The 21,150-nt window shown below is 40.7% G+C and overlaps 1 protein-coding gene across 1 annotated transcript; it reads left to right on the forward strand.

The window, feature by feature from the left end:
- Positions 1-7,418: 7,418 nt before the first annotated feature.
- On the forward strand, positions 7,419-18,202 carry Kcnj2 (potassium inwardly rectifying channel subfamily J member 2). The gene is made up of 2 exons (XM_006970452.4): positions 7,419-7,582; positions 12,883-18,202. Exon 2 carries the CDS (start codon positions 13,112-13,114, stop codon positions 14,393-14,395), a length of 1,284 nt encoding a protein of 427 aa, XP_006970514.1. The 5' UTR covers positions 7,419-7,582; positions 12,883-13,111; the 3' UTR covers positions 14,396-18,202.
- The last annotated feature ends 2,948 nt before the right edge of the window (positions 18,203-21,150 follow it).

A 21,150-nucleotide genomic window follows, 5' to 3' on the forward strand; every position in this document is an offset into this window, starting at 1 on the left:
GAAATTACGATAGTTTTGAGTCCTTTGACAAAGTCAATCCACATCTAGAAATCTATTCAAAGAAAATGGAAAAGATGAAGATAAACACTAATATGCACATATAATTAATGTAGTCTTTCAAAAGGAAAACCCAAAAGTGAATGCAAATATAGAAGACTCAGGGATGACTATATTCTTATGTATTATGAACATAAGATGAATTACAACATCATTAAATTTGACTTTGAGTGATTTTAATTGCATCACAGATTTGTAAGTAAAGTATTAATCATGATTTTAAAAAAAGAAGGCCTATGTGCTCTTAAATTTAGTTAATTTAATGACTAAAAATGATGCAAAATGTAGGAAAAGGGACGAAAATCCTACAAAGTTAAAGTGTATTTACTCCATAAAGGAGATAAGAACTTCTTTATTTTTTTTCCTTTTCCAATACAAATCTACATTTAATTTTAAATCTTAAAAAAAAGTGTTCTGTGTATGAGATTTTGCCTTCACATGTGCCTGTGCACTGTATGAGTGCAGTGCCGTCACAGGCCAGAAGAGGGAACCTACCCCCTGGAACTAGAGTTACAGAGGATTCTGAGTCACTGTGTGGATGCTGGGACTGGAATCCAGGTCCTCTGGAAGAGCAGTTAATGCTCTTAACAGCTGAGCCATCTCTCCAGCTCCACACCTCTGTATTTTCAATTGGTTTTAAAATCATTTAATGTTGCACAAGGAGCATGCACTGAACTTTTTTTTTTTTTTAAATGTGGCATACATACATAGTGCAGGCAAAACACTCACACAAGAAACCAAAATAAATAAAATAACTTTAAAAAAGGAACACTTTAGACAAAAAACCAATTGAACGCTATTTATCTGAGCAAAGAACAAACTGCAGAATGGGGCCTTGCTCAGACCCAGCATGATTTATTTGAGAGCTCTGCAGCAGTGAGAGCAGTGAGCCTTGATAACTGAAACAAAGGAGCACAGCAGAACTCCGTCCTTAGTTAAATGGTAGTGGACGGTTCTGGTTAGTAACGTCTCTAGCTCCTTCCACTGTTCACACCAGACTTTAGTGTACTAAGGAAGAAACTCTAGTCTAGTAGCCTCCCAAGTATTTTTTAAACAGTATTTTTTTTTATTAATTCTTTGTATGAAGATCTTGGGGGAGGGCTAGGAGATATAGGTGGTGAAGGATGAGAGGAGGGGTCCCATCTACACAGCACTGGGGAAGCCATCATCCCTGCTGGGTGCAGACCCCCAAGTTTGGCTGCTTAAGATCATCTAAGCTCTTCCTCATAAGCTCCCCCCCCACCCCCCACCCCCCACCCCCGCCACTGCTTTGTAAGTAAGCCTCACAAACTCATTGATTCCTCTGAGTGAACTTTTGTTTCCAACCTTACTTGTTATTGGGACCTTGGGAGAAGGAGTAAGGCATTCTCTCTCTCTCTCCCAGGGAGGAATTTTAGTAGCAAAACTCATAAAATGCATGTTTATTTATTTTTGTAATAGAGTTCAATAAGAAAATATTTTTATGTACAGAGGGATGTTTATTAAAACTTGTATTATGTGTGGGTCTTTTTTTTTTTTTGAGACAGGGTTTCTTTGTGTAACAGCCCCGGCTGTCCTGAAACACTGTAGACCAGGCTGGTCTTGAACTCAGAGAGATCCACCTGCCTCTGCCTCCCAAGTGCTGGAATTAAAGGCGTGATGCACTGAACTTTTTAAAAAGCTGCGGAGTGTCCAAGATAGCATCCTAAATCCTAAGCATTCGAGAATATATCCTTTCTTTCTAAAGTATCATTACAATGTATTTGATTGACTCAAATATATTTCACATTTTCTTTGCAGCATGTGGCAGAAACTGGTGAGCCTTGGCTATCTATTTCTTTAAAGTCAGTCAAAGCTAAGTTGGGTTTGTCTTATGGCGTTCCAGTGAGTTATTTTAAAAGTAAAGAGATATCATTGCAAGTGTTTTAGACTTTGGATTTAGTTGCTAATTATAATGGAAGTTATTTTGCACTGTATTAGGGAGGGCCGTTTTCATGATCTCCTTGGGTGCATGACCATGTGATGCTGTGCATCATGGGTTGTGAAGCACAAGAGCAGTGATTGCCGCTTGGGAAGTTTTCCATCCACACTGGCTTCTCACTGATCTTCTTACTAAACTTTCATCACTCTTATCAAATGATGGCACTGATCCTCGAGCAGTAAGGCTTGTCTGTCCCCAGTGGCAGAAGTGATGATACAAAATAATTAGCATATTTTTCTCGGCTGGATTCTCCTCAACCAGTGACCTGTGCTGACCCAGCCTAAGAAGCTGTCATTGGTAGTGAGAAAGGAAAAGTGAAGCTGTCTTTGAGAGAACTAACACTCCCCAGATAACAAAAATGAAGCGATCCTTGTAATCACCTTGTTAAAAACAGTAAATTAAGACCCGGCCCTGTGATGAATTTGATATTTTCAGAGTGTAATTATCTTGCATACCTGAGATAAACAAGGGCTCCCAGAGCATGACAAAAGAGCTGATTTACTAAATAATAACCTATCTGTCCTGGAAGTGGAGGCTTCTTAGAGAGCAGACCCATTTGTTATTGGTGTTAACAGATCTCCCGGGAAATGAAAGCCTTTAATAACATATCATCACAGCAAGCAATGGCATTTACTGAGAGAATAAGTGTGATTGTGCTACACATGCACCTATTATCACACAAATAGTTATAAACACACAGACACCTCTTTACTCAGAGGGCTTCCCGGACTGCTTACTATTCACAATGGAACAAATACCAAGGCATTTAATTGTTGTGCAAAGGTAAAATAGATGTCTTAGATAGATCCAGAAAATTGACCAAGGTAAGATAACTTGAAATTCAGTATCTGTCCAGTCTATTTAAAAAAATACATCTTTAGATTCGTTACATCATATTTGTTTTTATTCACCATATATTTTTAAGAATCTTGGTTATATAATGTATCAGCTCAGTAGAGATTAGAATCAGGAAATTTTGCACAGGATGGTTCCAGCCTGAGATATTCACACCACACTGACACAAGAAAAAAAAATGTGAAGTAAAGGTTCTCCCGATAGAGAAGGAAGGTTATGCAAAAGTCTTACATACATTTAGTCCAGTCATTTAGTGTAGGGAAATGACTCTACTGCACTCTGATAAGCCCAATGCATTGCAGGTAAAAGTGAGATAGCATATAGTAATTATTATATAATAAATCATAATGAGTGTACTAGTGTGACCTTTGGCCTTCGCAACAAAGTATTGGACATAAATTTTGCTTGTGGTCTCCATTCATGGTGCTTACTTCAAGTGATTCTGGATACAGGGTGAGGTGGGAGAGACATCATGGCAACAAGGACATGTGGCACAGGCTACTCATCTCACAGTAGAAAGACACAGAGGGATGCAATGAGTCTGAGGACCAGATAATTTCGTGACAGTGAGGTCCCACCTTCTGAAATTTCCCCTAATGATAGGTAAGGACCATATCTTCTACATATGAGCTCCGGAGGACATCTCATATTCAAACCATAACACTGAATCACTATGTAAGCCATTTTTTTTTTAAATAAAGAATTTTTATTTCTTCTGTTCATTTCATCATGAAACTGACTTTTGTGGAGAGGAACTTACACATTTGTCTAAGTGCAAAGTGACCAGAATATAGAAGTAAAACGACATAACAATGAATTTTGAAAACCTACCTACAGGTAGGTATAAACAAACATATGGAAAATATTTTCAGTAGCATAAACAGAGCAAAATAAGCTATATGAGAGGTGGGTTCAGAGTGTTAGTAATCAGTGAGCTAGGTGTAATAATTCAGAGAAAATAATTTCCAACCAACTGGATTTCCAAAGAAAAGCTATGATATACGATGCTGTGTTTCTGAATATGTCAGATCGGTCTGCCTCCTCCCAAAAGCATATCCACCGTGGTGCAAAACAGACAATGCTTGTGGAGTACCTTCACCCCTGGTACAATGCCTCCTAGTAAATGGAGACGCTCCGTGAGGATTGATACTCGAAAGTCATAATAACATCTGTGATTTCATCAACATAGAAAGAGCTGAACATCACAGGGACACCAGGACATTAACACAATCAGGCAGCGCGTTTTCCTTTTGGTATGTTTTCAGAATCCTTAGTAGCAATGCATGTGACAATGCGTTTTGTGATTTTTGTTTGTTTATTTGTTTGTTTGTTTGTTTTTTCCAGCATTGGATCATTTAGCTGTTTTACTTCCTGTTTCTGGCATCTAAAGCAAAAAAATAAAAAAATAAAAAATAAAAATAAACCCCAAGGGGAAAAAGAAATATTGTGTCTTTGACTAGGTGCTGAGTAGTTATTTTAAGAGTCTGTCAGTCAAGATCAATATAAAGAATAAGTATGATCAGTAATAAGAATGGTAAGTAATACTGATTAATTTACAAAGACAAAGAGGCTTTCCAATAAAGATTCCATTCAGTTCAGGGTTTAACTTTCCACTTTGGTGGCTTTGTCTAACATCACTAGATGACAGATGCATCCTGTCTATGTTATAAGCCAAATTGATAATCTATCATTTATATTATTATAAGTATTGTTGTTATCATCAGTATTATTATAAGTTAATGGTTCTTAATATGGTGTTGATTTTCTCACGACTGCAGTATTGATATGAACACATATGATCAGGAGAGGTCTGAATGTATTTGTACTTCTTAAACTGAGTGTGGAGGAAAGATTTGTGCTTCTAGTGAGACAATCTCTGCATCACATGGCCATGCACAATCAAACTTCTCATTCAGAGTCTGACTAATATTAGCTCTGATATTCTAGGTGGTTGCTGTGGAGGGAATCAGTAAGAGTAATTGTCATTTCCTTGGAAAAATTTAATCCACAGATGGATCCCAACTGCTACAATATCTAAAACTAATGGGAAATGTGTGTGTGCTAAATAAGGCCTGAATCAGCCAAAAAAAAAAAAGGTAGACTGACTAGAGAAATCTGTATCACTCACTGCTCCAAAAAAGAGCATATTTTTCCAAGTACTAATGCTTTGGCAGCCTAGAGTTTCCTAATAGGGATAGAGTGAAAAGGCATTTATTAATTAAAATGCAGTTACTTTCTCTTTTAAACGCAAGGGAGATATGCAAGTCTATCTATCATACACCGAAAGTGTTTTAGTCAAAATTAAATCCTTCATGCTTGTTTAAGTAAACAATGAAGGGAAAGGTTCTATCAAGACTGGGAAGTTGCCCACAAAAATCTAATTTTCCTGAACTATCTCCTCTAAGATACCTGCCTTGTGGCCTCTCATTCATCCAGTCCCAGGGAGAGGAGTGAGAATAAAATCGGTGGTTGACAGAAAGACTAGGGCCTGTATTATAGATACCTCTACAGCTAAACGTGTACATTCAAACAAAAGCACAGACTATTGTGCTCCTTCCTTTAATGACCTTCCTGTTCCACGAAGCTGTCTTGGCCTGGGGTTTATTCATTTTACTGAGTAGAATATTAAAATAAACATCTGCAAACCAAGATTCTGAAAAATACCTTTCCTGGGTAGTGGGGCTATTTCACAAGGAGAGCCTTACCTGTGGGGGCAGAGAATGGGGGAGTTTGTATAGTTCGGAGAATTCTTCCCCATCTATTTATGCAATGAGTCACAACACAGAAGGAAAAAAAAAAAACATAAATGAGCTGATAACTCCTTCTCTATGCCTTGGCTAATGAAGAGTTACTTTTCTTTCTGTCTCTAGATTTAGGCTACATCCTGGGTTCTAATATAGTCATCTTCATTGCAGATTCAATCCAAGCAATTTATAAATAATACATGGCTTAATCTATGATAAAGGAGACCTACCTCCCCCGTGGGAGACAATATCCCGGTATACAAAGCTTGAAATGGTAACCCTCAGTAACAGAGCTTGGTGTAAATGCAATCCTAACAATCAAAACACCATTTGACTATCAAAACAGTCGCAGGGCTTCCATGACCTATTCCACACCCTCTTAAGTGCCTCTCGCTCAGTGCTAGGAAAAGAGAAAGGCTCAGTGAGAGGAAATGAAAATGTATTCACATTTCACTAGCACCTCCTAGGGGCCACGTGAGGATATGAGACTAGGAGGTGGGTATCCACGCAGCAACTCAGAACTGTTCCTTTCAACTCCCCTACACAGAAAAACGTACCCTGCTTGTACGACCAGGAATGCGAAATGCTTTGTAGAGTAGTTTGGTGACTCAACACAATCTTTATGGGTTTAAATAAAAGGTATGCGAGATGCTTTGGAGCTCTTGAAGCATAATCATTAAGCCGGACTGCAAACTCCGCGGAAGATAACGACTCCTAAACGCTGTTCTTTTTAAGAACAAAGCTTCACTATGATACCAACGTTCATATTCAGAGAGACTATGCACTCACTTTACACACTCACTAAAGAATTCGTTTATAAACTGTCAGGATGCAGGCGCGGTTAAAGCCGAAGCTGGTTTTTGAGGGTCTGCAATACTCTTGCCTGGTTGCTGGGAAGGAGGGCTGGGAGGCGCTGGTGCGAGGGCAGAGCTGAGAGTCTGTAGGAGTTACTGTTCCAGAGAATTCATTACTCTCTAATTGTTCTGATTTTACATGAGCAGAGCGTGCCGGGCGGTGGTGAAGAGAGAGATGGAGGGCGGACAAGGCGAGAGGAACCAGCGGCTCCCTCCCTTCCCCCCACACCCCCTAGAGAAATCCAGGCACTTTCTGTAAGTAATCCACCATCATTCGGGCGGAGAAAAACAGCCTGGTCAGACAAGCCATTGCTATACTTGTGCTCATCTAAATCTTGCTGGGTACTGAGTACAGGTCCCGGGACATTTTTGCTGTTTAGTTAGGGGATTATCCGCGAGCTGCAGTTGAATGCGCTGTGGTTTCCAAAGTCTATATGCCAAAGGGATAGAGGGAGACGCACCCCAGTGATCATTCATTCCCTCCCTGATGCAGACGTCTTTCTCAGGCATTGACACCTCTCAGGCCCTTACAGGAACGTGTAGAGCCGGCTTCCACCCTGGAAAGAAACTGGAAAGTGTGGGTCCCAGAGACCCACTAGGAAGCTTTTTGCCCAAGGCCAGGCTGCAATTAGGCAGCGGCGTTGCGGCTGAGCTTCCCACCTGTTGCTGTCTCCTCTGGGCCGCGACTTCCTCCTCCCCAGCCCTGAGCTGGACTCTCAGACCAGGCTAGGAAGCTGGAGGAAGTAGAGGAAGCCACAGCAGGTTCCCTGGCTGGCAGAGCTAGGGGCCTCGGGTGTAAGGATCCTCCTCCCCCTCCTGGTGGCGGTTCCCCGGGCTGGCGGCGCAGCCAGATGCTCTCCGATTGGCCAACAGTGGACAGGGGGCGGAGCCAAGAAGGCCGGTTATCACAAGGACCGCCTCAAAAGCTCCCAGGCTATCGCAGAGCGCACTGGAGCCCTGGCCAGCGCGCAGCCTTCCCGGCGCCGGCAAGCAGGGTCTTGAGAATTCTTACTTGCTTCGGTTCACTCTCCTTCACAAAAACCACTGGATCTTACATGCTTCTGTAACCCCCACTTCCACTCCATGTCCCTATGATCCTGTGCCAGCAACAGGTAAGGGCTTCTGTGTTTTTTTCCTCTCCTCTCCTCTTGTCTCTGTGTGTCTAGGGCAATGGAGTTGCGCCACAGTCCCCTACCCTGCCGTCCCCTCTGTTCTGGAGGTGCCCATCTGTCAAGCTGCTGTAATGCTTTCCTCTGCAAGCTTTGGAGTCCCCGGCTCATTGCCTATATAGTTTGTGTGCGCACCAGAACATCCTCAGAGCTAAAAATACTGAGACATGCTTGGAAGAGTTGAGCAATAGAAACAGATTTCTCTGCAGCATCTGTTTGTGCTCATAACTTCCAATGCACCAGCTGTAGCGAGATACTGGGTTTAGAGGCAAGCGCTAGCCTGAAGCCGATTCTTCCTCTTACTGGGGGTTCCAGGGAGGAAGAGAATGTAATTGTGGATTGGAGGCTCCTCTTGAGCGCTGGTCTCAGACGGCGAGACTCAGCACTTATTCTAGATCCTTGGTGTGTGTGTGTGTGTGTGTGTGTGTGTGTGTGTGTGTGTGTGTGTGTGTATGATGGGGATAGGGGGTTGCTTCAAATATAGCACAGAGTTCCAGAGTCAGAGTTCCAGAGTGAACACCTCAAGTCTCAGAGTTCCTTTGCTGAGAAACAGAGTAGAAGCCCGTGTTGGATTTTAGCCTGAAGAACGGAAAACTTTGCCATCCTATGTCAGTCTGTCCTCGGCACTTTGCTATTCTTTGTAATAATGGTGTAAATTCCTCATTTGAAGACAGTGTGGTTTTAGGGAAGCAATAATCAGAGCGACATGATTCTGAAAAAAAAAAAAAGACTGCATCATAACATGGATTCCTTATGACATTTGGGAGAAAAACCAAGATAGGAAATGGGTAGATGCACATCTGTGTGGTTCAGTCTGCCAGTGGAGACATGGAGGAGACTGCCCCCTCCAAAGGTTTTCACAAACTCCAAATGTACCTGACATGAAATAAAAGTGTTACTTGAAAACCTGTTTTGGTTAAGGCGAGAAGGGAATTAATAATCTCCTTTTATCATTTACTGTCTCTTCCCATTAATAATTAATAGGCTGTCATAGTTCCCTTTGCTAGTCCGCTCTGTATGTTCCCTGTGAGCACCATTACACTTCTTCACCTAGTTCTCATCACAACCAAGGGTTTTATTTTTATGTTTCATTATGCAGGAAAAAAAAAAATTCCCCACGCCCAGGGCCCAGGAGAGAGATAGGTTACTTCAAGTATGGTGGAAACGGTGACAGTTGGGGTCAAGGTCATTTCACTTTGTTTTGTGCCTTGAACTCCTTATTGTGTGGTATTCTTTTATTTTTATGTTATTGATGCTTGATTTTATGTTATTTACACATTTGAGAAATTACACAGACAAACAAACAAACACATAGTCAATTGACACCTTTCAGACATTCCTTATCAAAACTCGGGTCAGCGGTCTTTCTCTGACTTCTGAGTAGTTTAACAGATTGACCCCATCTTTACCTGAACTTTGGACCATTTTGAGCTTTTGAAAAGAGGTGAATTTTTGTTTACTAAACACCAGTCATCTTTGGCATGCAATAAATGCCTCAAGTTGCCGCAAACATTGCTGTGTATCAATGTTGGAGGCAGCACTCACGTAGATATAAATGGGTGTCTCCTCCCCACCCCCCTTCTGTTTACTGAGCTTCACAGAGGTTGCTCTGCAGCAATAGAGCTCACATAGCAACTTATGCCCAGAGCACTCTGGGACTGGTCTGCATGGCGTCAGCTGGGGAATAGCTGCTTAAGTACTCATTAGCAGACTTCTCTTACCCAGAATCTCTTCTTCTGCTATGTCCTGTCTTTAGTCAGAAACTTACATTTTCACTGAGAGTCAATGACCCTCCTATGGGACACTATGATTCTCATTTGTTCTTCCTTTATCTAGTTTTTCACATGCTCTACTGGAGGTATTTCTTATATAGAAAACAATTCAGATTCTCACATTTTTACAATGTGATCCTACCCCTGTATTTGCCTGTATTTGCGCATACTTCTCTCTCTCTCTCTCTCTCTCTCTCTCTCTCTCTCTCTCTCTCTCTCTCTCCCTCCCTCCTTCCAGGCCTCTCCCTCAATATCTACCTAAGATTGAGGCGCTGGACTATTTTTTCCATTGCTTATGCTTAATTTTGGATCAGCCTATAAATAGTCTTAACATGAACAGCACCACATGTAGCCTCTCAATTTCCCAGAAATACTTTCTACCTCATTGGTTATGGCTTGGGTGAAATGATTATTCATGTCCATTGAGTTTAGAACTGAGGCCTTAAATATTTGAGCTTAAAGGGAGTTTGTATATTACTCACCAAATCCATTATCAGCTCTCTGGAGCTATACTCATTAAGAAGGCAAGGGTATCTGAATAAATTACTAGTTTGCTGTTTTTCAAAAAATTTTTGAAATAAAACTGCATGGAAGTCCTATTTTTTAATGAAAGCTTTTCTCAGATATTTATGAATTGGTGATTCCCACTGAGGGAGGAGAGGGCAAGAGAATTTTCTTCTTGCTTGAGGTGACTGGGACCTGTGGGCAGGTCAAGAGCAAAAGCACAGTGAACTATATGGACAGTTAACCTGTCAGAGTGTAGCATGTTCTAGACTTTTGTAATTGTAACCAGCTCCATAAAAGTTTGAAGACATATGACATGTGTGTGCATACATACAAACATTACTCTGCTTGGGTTTGACATGTGTTTGACATGAGGAAATTTTCTATTTCAAGGAAAGAAAGGAAAGGAAAAACTTTTTTTCCTTTCCAGGAAGCCCTGGTAAGACCTGAAAATGATGTGCTAGCATGTGGAACAAATTCTGCCATTAGCAATGGAAATGAGACAATGACAGCCCCCTCAGTACATGCTATTTGCAAGGTTCCAAGTGGGGAAAGCTATTCATAGGAAACAGCTATTGTGTGACTTGTGGAATTCAAACAGATGTCCTAGGATGGAGATTTTGGAAAGTCCTAATTGGGCCTTTAGAGTTCATAGGGTTGTTAAGTTCTTATCTGGGAAGAGGCAGGAGTCAGTGTGAAGAAACCTGAGAGTCTGTGCATGAACCACAATGTTAATGCAAAGAAAGGCTTCTTTTAAATAGTGAAAAGGGAGTTGATTGGTATTAGTTTATTGTAAAATATTTTAAAGTCAGTTGTAACTCAGATACATTCTCTGGAGGGACTCCTTTGTCCCATTCCGACGTTTTAAAGAAAAGCACACCTGCATTTGGTGTCATGCTGCTGTCTCCATGTTTGGGTAGAAACATTTGGCAACATTATGTGAGCCAAATCATCTGAAAATCCTGTTAACATATTTCTTCCCAAGTCCAGGATCTAACCTCTGAGGAATATGTTTCTTTATTCCTTTGTGCAAAGGCACACTTCACAGGGAAGCAGACAAAACACCAAAGCAGGTAGAAGGTTGGGAAGGCACCAGGCACTGGAACTTCTTTTTTTAAAGCAATTCAAAGGCATTTTCAAATAAAGCATCATTAAGTGTCAAGAGCTGCCAAAATGTAACACACATTGCCATTTCCACAGATGACTAATCTCAAGAAAAATAAGTTGGTGTATGTCCTGATAATAATGTAGATATAACGGGAGAAGTCAGAGGACTAGAACACGCCATTTCCAGACACAATGCACCTTGCCTCTTTGTAAAGGCCTGCATGAAATAAGAACAAATGGGTTGATTTCTGTCTGCAGCTGGCTTGGCTGAAAATGGTTCTGTTAACTGATCCATATTCATGTGCCTTCTGTGGGAAATCAAACTGGAGCCCCCTCACGAAGGCCTCAATACATTTCTGATCCTTTCTATTGTCCCTCTTAAAAACAGGACAAGGATTTGGTGGTTTGAAAAGTTGGAAATCACTTTCAGTTTTTAGTTCTAGGCTATATTAATATTAATCTACTTCTAGACTTTGCTAATACACATTGCATAAAGAAAACACCTTCACTGCTTCTTAGTCATTCCTTCCTCCTTGTTTCTTCCTTCCTTCCTTCCTTCCTTCCTTCCTTCCTTCCTTCCTTCCTTCCTTCCTTCCTTCCTTCCTTCCTTCCTTCCTTTCTTCTTCTTCTTCTTCTTCTTCTTCTTCTTCTTCTTCTTCTTCTTCTTCTTCTTCTTCTTCTTCTTCTTCTTCTCTCTCTCTCTCTCTCTCTCTCTCTTTCTTCTCTCTCTCTCTCTCTCTCTCTCTCTCTCTCTCGTTAGAGGAAAATGTAGGATTTTTGTTGTTTTGTTTTGATTTTGGAGTTGAGGTAAAGTCAAAGCGAGTAGCTAAATTTTACCTGGGGCAGAATGAAGCAGTGGGAGGAAGCTGGAAGCTACTATTTGTTCATGTTAAGTAAAGGTGAGTGCCTTCTCCATAGGAACCTACAGCAAACAAGAGCACTGGAAGTGAAAGTAAGCTGACTGGCATTTATGAGCTACTTTGATTACAAAGTTGTCTCTGTTGGAGAGAACACAGCCTTGAACCCACATGAAATGAGCTCCTGCCTTATCTCAATCCGCTAAAGACCTGGGCCTTTGGAACAGAGGTGCTTCCTCCCTACCCTGTCATTACACATGGCAATCCCATCTCTGGAGAATTTCAGGACTCATATTGCTAAGCAACAGAAAGGCTCTCTATCCCCCAGAGCAAATCTGTGTCTTCAAGTCAGAATTGCTTGCATTCAGGGAGATGGTATCAGACATTTCTGCACAGTGCCTGCTTCCAGTGTGGGGAGAGATGGAGCAAGTACAAACAGTATCCAGAAGTTAGGATCCATTTCAAATGCTGCAAAGGACTGTCTGCCCAACATTATTACTGAAACAAAACTGTCTGTGCCTATAGATATCAACTTTGTCAGCAAGGGCTGGGACATTCTCTCTTAACACATCTAACTGGACTAATATTGAAGCTGCTCTTAGGAAATATTTTCTAGACATACCCTACTTTTAGAAGCTGGTACAAACCTTAGAAATCAGAATGATTCTTTTGTTTATTACCTTGAGAACATGGAAGAGTGTAAGAGGTGATAGGTAGGTATGGATTATAGAATATTCTAAATTGCTGAAAAACAGCAGATGAATATAGAACTGAAATTTTGATGGGATGACTAGCAGATGTACTTCATCTATGTTCAGTGACTGTGTTTTTAAATAAAAAATTAAAATATAATTTATAGAAACAAAGAAAACTCCATACAATCTAATCCAAGGCAAATTTGTTTGTGTCCTGTTCTGTTTTTGTTAAGATAGGGGTATTGTCTTAGACAGTAAGACTCCTTTCAATACTGCTGTTTTGTAATGAATACTCTCTTTTCTTGCAGGACAAGTTCTCTGGATGTCAGCTGAGTTACTAAGGTAACTCTATTGGTCAAAAGACAAACCTTGGTAGAACCCCAAGGTCCTTTGGAAGCATCCATCTCTCTTCTTTTTTTTTTTTTAATTTTTGGTGTGTGTGTCTTCACCGAACATTCAAAACTGTTTCTTCAAAGGGTTTTGCAAAAACTCAGACTGTTTTCTAAAGCAGAAACACTGGCGTCCACCGCAGAAGCAATGGGCAGTGTACGAACCAACCGCTACAGCATTGTCTCTTCAGAAGAAGATGGCATGAAGTTGGCCACCATGGCAGTGGCCAACGGCTTTGGGAATGGCAAGAGTAAAGTCCATACCCGGCAACAGTGCAGGAGCCGCTTTGTGAAGAAAGATGGGCACTGCAATGTCCAGTTCATTAATGTGGGTGAGAAGGGACAGAGGTACCTGGCAGACATCTTTACTACCTGTGTTGACATTCGTTGGCGATGGATGCTGGTTATCTTCTGCCTGGCATTTGTGCTCTCCTGGCTGTTCTTCGGCTGTGTGTTTTGGTTGATAGCTCTGCTCCATGGGGATCTGGATGCTTCTAAAGAGAGCAAAGCTTGTGTGTCTGAGGTCAACAGCTTTACAGCTGCCTTCCTCTTCTCCATTGAGACCCAGACAACTATAGGCTATGGTTTCAGGTGTGTTACAGACGAGTGCCCAATTGCTGTTTTCATGGTGGTATTCCAGTCAATTGTAGGCTGCATCATCGACGCCTTCATCATTGGGGCAGTCATGGCAAAGATGGCAAAACCAAAGAAGAGAAATGAGACTCTTGTTTTCAGTCACAATGCTGTGATTGCCATGAGGGACGGCAAACTATGCTTAATGTGGAGGGTGGGCAATCTTCGTAAAAGCCACCTTGTAGAAGCTCATGTCCGGGCACAGCTACTCAAATCCAGAATCACTTCAGAAGGGGAATATATTCCCTTGGACCAGATAGACATCAATGTTGGTTTTGATAGTGGAATTGACCGTATATTTCTGGTGTCCCCTATCACTATTGTCCATGAAATAGATGAAGACAGCCCTTTATATGACTTGAGTAAGCAGGACATTGACAATGCAGACTTTGAAATTGTTGTCATACTGGAAGGCATGGTGGAAGCCACTGCCATGACGACACAATGCCGGAGTTCATATCTGGCCAATGAAATTCTCTGGGGTCACCGCTATGAGCCAGTGCTCTTTGAAGAGAAACACTATTACAAAGTGGACTATTCAAGATTCCATAAGACTTATGAGGTACCTAACACTCCCCTTTGTAGTGCCAGAGACTTAGCAGAGAAGAAATACATCCTCTCAAATGCGAATTCATTTTGCTATGAAAATGAAGTTGCCCTCACAAGCAAAGAGGAAGAGGACAGTGAAAACGGAGTCCCAGAGAGCACAAGTACAGACTCACCTCCTGGCATAGATCTTCATAACCAAGCAAGCGTACCTCTAGAGCCCAGGCCGTTAAGGAGAGAATCGGAGATATGACTGGCTGATTGCGTCTTTGGAATATTTATGCCGCTACACAGTCTGTTGTTGGTCAGAGATCCGAGACAGTTATACAGACCATGGTACTGGTCAAGAGGTGGGTGAAGGTGAGCAGCCACAAGAGACTAAGGCTAGCACAAAGGTTTCAAGAAAAGACTGTAAGCTGGATGACTGATGGAAAGCGCTTTGCAGGCCTTCGAGTGACCCGATGGCACATATCTGTTGTAGAATGAGTTGTGGGATTTTAAATGTATTGTTTTGTGTTTTTACAAAACTTGAATATGCAGGCAAGCCTCAGTTTTGGTATTTAGCTTACCTGGAATGCTTCTCTTTAGGGGAACAAGGATGATTTTAATGGCATAACACAGGCAAGACTCTGCCTTAATTTTTTGAAAAGCTGCTAACTACATGAACACAAACTGTATTTTTGTTGCAGTGTGGTTTATCTTTTACATAATTTTAAAAAGTCAGTGTTGAACATTGTTGAAGGCGCACAGTGTGCTTCAAAGTGTCAAGTATTTGGCTATTAACTGCCAAAATGAGAGCCTGATTTTCTGAGGCCAGTAATTTGTTTGCTAAAATTGATCTCTCTGATCTCTCTCTCTCTCTCTCTCTCTCTCTCTCTCTCTCTCTCTCTCTCTCTCTCTCTTTCTCTCTCTCTCTCTCTCTCTCTCTCTCCCCACTTTCTTGTTACGTAAGGGCATTATGTAACACTAGCCAAATGGTAGCCTCTGGGTTTTACACTTTTCCTTTCCACGACACTAATAGGTTATCTCAAATTTTCAGTTAGACTACCTAAAATAAATACCAAAGATAATGCACATTTTTTTGCACAGTGGAATTTATATTAAAAAGGAAAAAAAAAGCCCCATGGGTTGTCTGGAAAATCCAGAGACTAACTTTGAACCTCAACAAGATGTTGAACAGCCTGTTCGTTCTGCACCTTAGTCTGAAAAAGAGCATCAAAGTCGATAAATGTATGTTTTCAATATTGTTCTTCTGTGCATCCTTCTTATTTGAAGAGGAAGGGAAAGAGAACATGGGTCACACCTACATACACACTGTACTAACGTCTTTCTTTCCCTGATAGATAGTGTTGATCAGGCTAATGTATTCAGAGGGGAGAGAGAGTGATACTCAGACATTTCTGAGCTTTCCTCTTTCTGCACATTCCAAAGCTTATTCTGTAAGATCAGATCTTGCTTGAACTTTGTGGTAACCTGGCATCCTCTAAACAGAGACATCCAGCATGGAAGATAGATAGATTTCAAATTTTGCAGCTGAATCACGGCTTTGACTGTCAGAGCATTTCTAGCTTGGTGTCATATTAGGAAAGATATCTGGCCTCTAGGCTTGTCCTTCTGAGGCATCTGCAGAGAATCAACATGGACTAAATATGACAAAGCAGGGTCTCTCTCCCCCCCCCAAGTATGTGTGTGTGTGTGTGTGTGTGTGTGTGTGTGTGTGTGTGTTTATGTGTGTGCCACTTCAATGCAAAAATCTGCTTTGTAAGGGAGAGGGAAGCTGCCTTTTTAAAGGCAGAAGATAGCAGAGAATATCTCAGTATTTTTGAGTCTTAGTGAGCCATATAAACACAACACAATTACAAGCTAATGAGTTAAGAGTCTAAAGGGTTATTTCTCTCTATGTACACACTCATGATTAATGTGAGCTGGCCATTGTCTCTTATAAAGTCCCAGAGCAGGTTACCAAGGACACATTATTTTCTAGAACCCTCTTCTGCCTCGTCACCTGCCTTGATGAAAACATCTCTCCCCACCCTCACTCTAGCCCAATAATGCAAGTCTCCCTCCCTTTCGGTCTTTAGATTTAAAAGTCCCCTACTTGCGGATCCTAGGGCTGCTAATTTTGCTTTTTAGTTGGAGTCTGAAAATCAACTCTCTAATGGTATTGTATCCTAATATGCCATTAAAAATCAGCTTGTTCTAGAATCATGTATTTTGTTTCAGTTGATGTTTGTGCTGATCTGTGGCTTGTGAGCAGCCGTATCTGAATGCAGTGCCTGTAAAATGATGACAGTTTCTGCTGTTTTCACCTGTCTTAAGTCAATGGTTTGAGAGCTCTGGGTGTTATTAACATCGAAATCAAGAGGGAAGTGTTGAGAAAGGGGTTCTAATTGTACATCCATGTGTAAAGGCAGGGTTGGGAAGTTGCTTGAAGAGTTGGAGGGGTCAGTTGAAGAGAAAACAGACTGGCTTTTGACAGTGCAAGGAGGCCATGGAGGGCTTCAGATGCTGCTATTAAGGTGATTTGCAAAGGAAAACTATCAAACCAAAGAGTATTCAGTGGAATGTAAACCACATGAAGACGCAGTGGAGAATAGGGGCGACCACCTGGAGTTTCCTCCAAACATACAGTGCTACCACTTAAAAAGACTTGAGCTATTTGAAAAGGGGTGGGTACAGGGACAAGAAAAGAGGGAGGGGAATCTTTCAACTCATTTCTTAAAAAGAAGAAAGCATCTAAAATTTCTGGTGCATAGGTTTGTTTTTCTTTCTTTTTTTTTTCAAGAAACTTTTGCAGAAGCTACATTTTTGAAGTGTACATTTTATAAAGTTTATCAGATATTTTCATATTTAAAGCCAAATGTAAATAGAAATCTGTAAAGGAAAAAAAACCAATACCATAGGAGGTATAATTACAGCAGGGGTTCTGAGAGCTAGCACCTATTATGCTACCGGTTAGCATGGTTTTAGTGGCTATTACCAGCCTTTGGAGGTTCGTTTTGGTATGTTCTTCTGTTATTTATTTCAGCATGGACTGTTCCTTTGAGAGCTGTTTGTAGTTACTAGCATTTTAATAGTTACAAGCTTTAAATGGCTTTTTGTTTTGTTTTTGCCAAGAGCCAAGACATAGGTAATGCACGTCATTTCTCGCTGCATTTTTACCTTCAGAATATCTGTCTTTATTGACTGGGCCTCCGGAACTAGTGCACACAACTGCCACTAGTAAGCAGATGGAGAGACTCACTTTGAACATCTGGGGTTCATTCCCAGATGCCCGTTGCTTCTCTGCTGCGAGCAAATCCCTCTAGGATGTATTCCCTTTTAAAGAATGTTTGCCCGTATCTGGATGGGCATTATATATTTTTTTTTGGAGGGGGGAGGCATAGATTCCTGGTTATTCTATTTTTAAATAAAAGGTAGACAAAGTGAATTCTATTTTGATTATTGAGAAAGGAATAGTTTTCTATCCCTCTAAGAGTATACTTGAATCAGACATTTTTAGAATGTCGTATAGCACTGTAGTCATTTCCAAATCCCTAGAGAAAGTTCCTTTGACTCCATTCTTGTTCTGTTAGTGCATTATTCATTGTCTTTCACTTCCTTTCTCCCCATATACTCCCTCCCTAAATCTTGCTGTGTGTCTGATGACCTTGGTTCCCCAAAGATGTTCCTCTTGCAGACAACAAATGTCAGCTTTTATCTTATAATCATTCACCCCCTAAAAGCAAACAGCTCATCCAAAGGGGTGGCTTAAGCACCCCATCACTCTGTTTAATGACGTTAAGGTGGAAAGTATAAAAGTGTTGCATTATTACATCCCCTCCCACGACCTCCCATAAACTAGAGTTTCTTTCCTAGGAATGTTAGGTTTCAGCTCTGGGCTCTGGCGAGTTGAACAATCCTAGCCTTTGACAATCGTGATAGTTATTATTTCCCCATCTGCCATCTTTTTGTATCTAAAGTCTTCCTATTGTACTGCACAAACCATGGGTTGTACATATTTTTTATATATTATGTCTTATTTTATTATTTCTAAATAAAAAATAAAATTGAAAATGAATTTGTGGAAGTTTCATTGGATTTTTTGTATGATTGCTGTAGAAAGATTGGAATTAATAGTCTCAGACAATGGGACATAAACTCTGGTTATTTGAATGAATAGAGCCATAGAAATTGCCTGAACACGCAGGTGCGGGGAACTGGCAGATTAGTTTAATCCAAGTTAGAGGAAATTAAGCTTGTATTTGCTTCGGGACAGAACAGCTTAGAGGAGAGAAAAGGAGGAAACAAAACAAAACTAAAGAAAGTGGTTTGTATTTTGATTACTAACTTATAGTAATTGCATTTTGTTGACCTTTGACTGTAAGTAGGTCCTGCCTTGTGTATTATTTATCTTTTCTTTTCTTTCTTCCTTTTTTTAAAAAAATGAGGCAATATCTCATGTAGCTTAGACTGGCCTCTGAATTATCTATGTAGCCAAGGATGGCCTTGAACTTCTGATTTTCCTGCATCTACCCCCAATGATGAGATTCCAGGCATGAGTCACCATGCCTGGTTTATTTGGTGCCAAGGATAGAACCCTGGGTGCTTTGTGCATGCCAGGCAAACACTGTGATAACCGAGCTACATTTTCACTCTATTTCATCTTTTCTACCCAAAATAAAATTAAGATATTTTTGCATGTTTAGTGTAGAACTAGGAAGAGAGATGCGGTAACCATTGAGAGAAAATATTTTGACTTTCTGGGCCTGAGGGCTTTTGTCTTAAGCCAGCAATATACTCTTATAGTCCAAAAGCAGTGCAGTCACAGACAACAGGATCAAAAATGAGCTGATGTGTTTGAGCAAAAAATGTGAGTTATGAGTACAGGAAGTGGGCCATATTTGGTTGTTTGCCTATGACTTGCCAGTTCTATGACAAAGAAAGTTAGGGTGACTTTTAAAGCTAAGATGGGATTTAAATTCATTTGATCTGCTTCCACTATGTTGCTCATTATTTCAGAACACAACATTACCATCCCTAGATTGTCAATGAGAAAAGTGGTCATTCCTTCTAACAAGTCACCAATAAAATGTTTTCCAAATCTGGAGACAGAAGGGATTCTCTTATCCCTCAAGATGTGCTTCTTGCTGTGTCTTTTACTCAGAGAACTCTTTAAAAATGTGGTTCTAAGTTCTTGAGAAATATTAAATAATTTCATCCTAATAGTAAAACTCCATGGCTCCTGTTCGATCCTGACTTGAGAAATGAAGTGACCAAGGTCTGGAGAAGCACTTTGCACAAGCTCTTATACAGAAGGCCGAGGAAAGATGGGGAGATGCTCTAACAGTAAAAGGTGCTGAAGCTTAGACTACTCCTCCTTTATCATCTGGACAGCTGGGGATGAGGGGTCACTTATAAGAGGTAGACTCATAGCATGTCTAAACACCAAGTTTGTGACCTGTATGCATTTCAAGCTTCAGATACATTTCAGTTAACTCAAATAGCCCAGGCCTGTCTCTAGGTAAAACCACAAAGCTCTGCCACTTACCAAACTGTAGTACCTAACCACTTTATACACTTATGCTTTCCCCTGCTGTGGGCAGCCTGTGGTTCGGAGGAGAAAGAAGAACATGGCATGATAAATCCAGGATGGATGCAATAAAGACCCCATCTCTGCATCTCTTCATTCATTCATTCATTCATTCATTTGTATGCACACACATATATGTGTATTTTTGTATGAATTCAGATATTAAATATAATAATATCCATAAATAAACTTCCAAGTTGAATTTCATAAATTCTTTGTTGCTTACATTCAAGTCTTCCAAGCTCCAGCCTTTGTAGGCCACAGCTCCTTGGATAATATTTATGAAGAAGGAAATGTATTTAATTCTAGAAGATTCCACATTAGAGCTACGGAAATTGATTAAATCAACTGGATTTGTTTTTGTACAGATGAACACACCTACACATACAGAGGGAACACTAGCCCCACACATCAAGGCCTGATGCACATGGTTTGAAATTTCTCTAATGTTTTTCTCACATGGCCCCAATGAGCTTAGTAATTCTAAGATTTAAAGCCCTGTGTGAGGTTTGCCCTTAATGACTTTTTCAAAAACAATTTACATCCCTTTAAGAAAGAGATGGGCCGGGCGGTGGTGGCGCACGCCTTTAATCCCAGCACTCGGGAGGCAGAGCCAGGAGGATCTCTGTGAGTTCGAGGCCAGCCTGGGCTACCAAGTGAGTCCCAGGAAAGGCGCAAAGCTACACAGAGAAACCCTGTCTCGAAAAAAACCAAAAAAAAAAAAAAAAGAAAGAAAGAGATGGACTAAAACTATTAGAGTATTTAGCTCTGAAATAAGGTGATGGTTCCCCAAGTTGCTGGCCTTTTAGAGCTAAAATGGGTAGTGTTCAGTGAAAACTGGGCGGGGGCAGTTCTGCTATTTGGAAGCTGGAAAAGTAAGATGACTGGTGAGGAGGGGGGCAGTTAAGGAGAATGTGGAAGGGAGGAGATTAAGCTAGGTGAGCCAGCTCCAGCATGGGAGAGTTACCAAATCCCAAGGAGAATAATGATGAATAATTATACATAAGTGGCTCTCTCCAAGTAATGAAAATGTGTAGCCTCAGGGATATTCATTGTTTGGAGGAATGATTTTCTTAAATTATAATTCTTTCTCTGGTTTAAAATAATGATATATATTATTTAACATTTCCTTTGGTTACTGAAGCTAATGTGTGCCTTTCTTCATGGTGGCATCTAAGCTTCTACATGTCTCATTTATTGTGAAAACATTACCTGTGTTTTTGTTCACTGACAGCACAATTCAGGCTTTGCCTCTGATCTTTTGTATCAAGGATAACAGATGAATATGCTATGCTGTGCAGACCCTGTATTATAATGTCATAGACACTGTATATCGTAAGCTCTTTTGCATATCGCATGGGCTATATAGATGATCAAGCATTTCTGTCAGACTAACAGCAATACCATGCAAGTCAAGAGATCCAGGAAAAACATGA

Source organism: Peromyscus maniculatus, chromosome 8, assembly GCF_049852395.1.
Source record: "Peromyscus maniculatus bairdii isolate BWxNUB_F1_BW_parent chromosome 8, HU_Pman_BW_mat_3.1, whole genome shotgun sequence".
In the NCBI taxonomy this organism is placed as follows: Eukaryota; Metazoa; Chordata; class Mammalia; order Rodentia; family Cricetidae; genus Peromyscus; species Peromyscus maniculatus.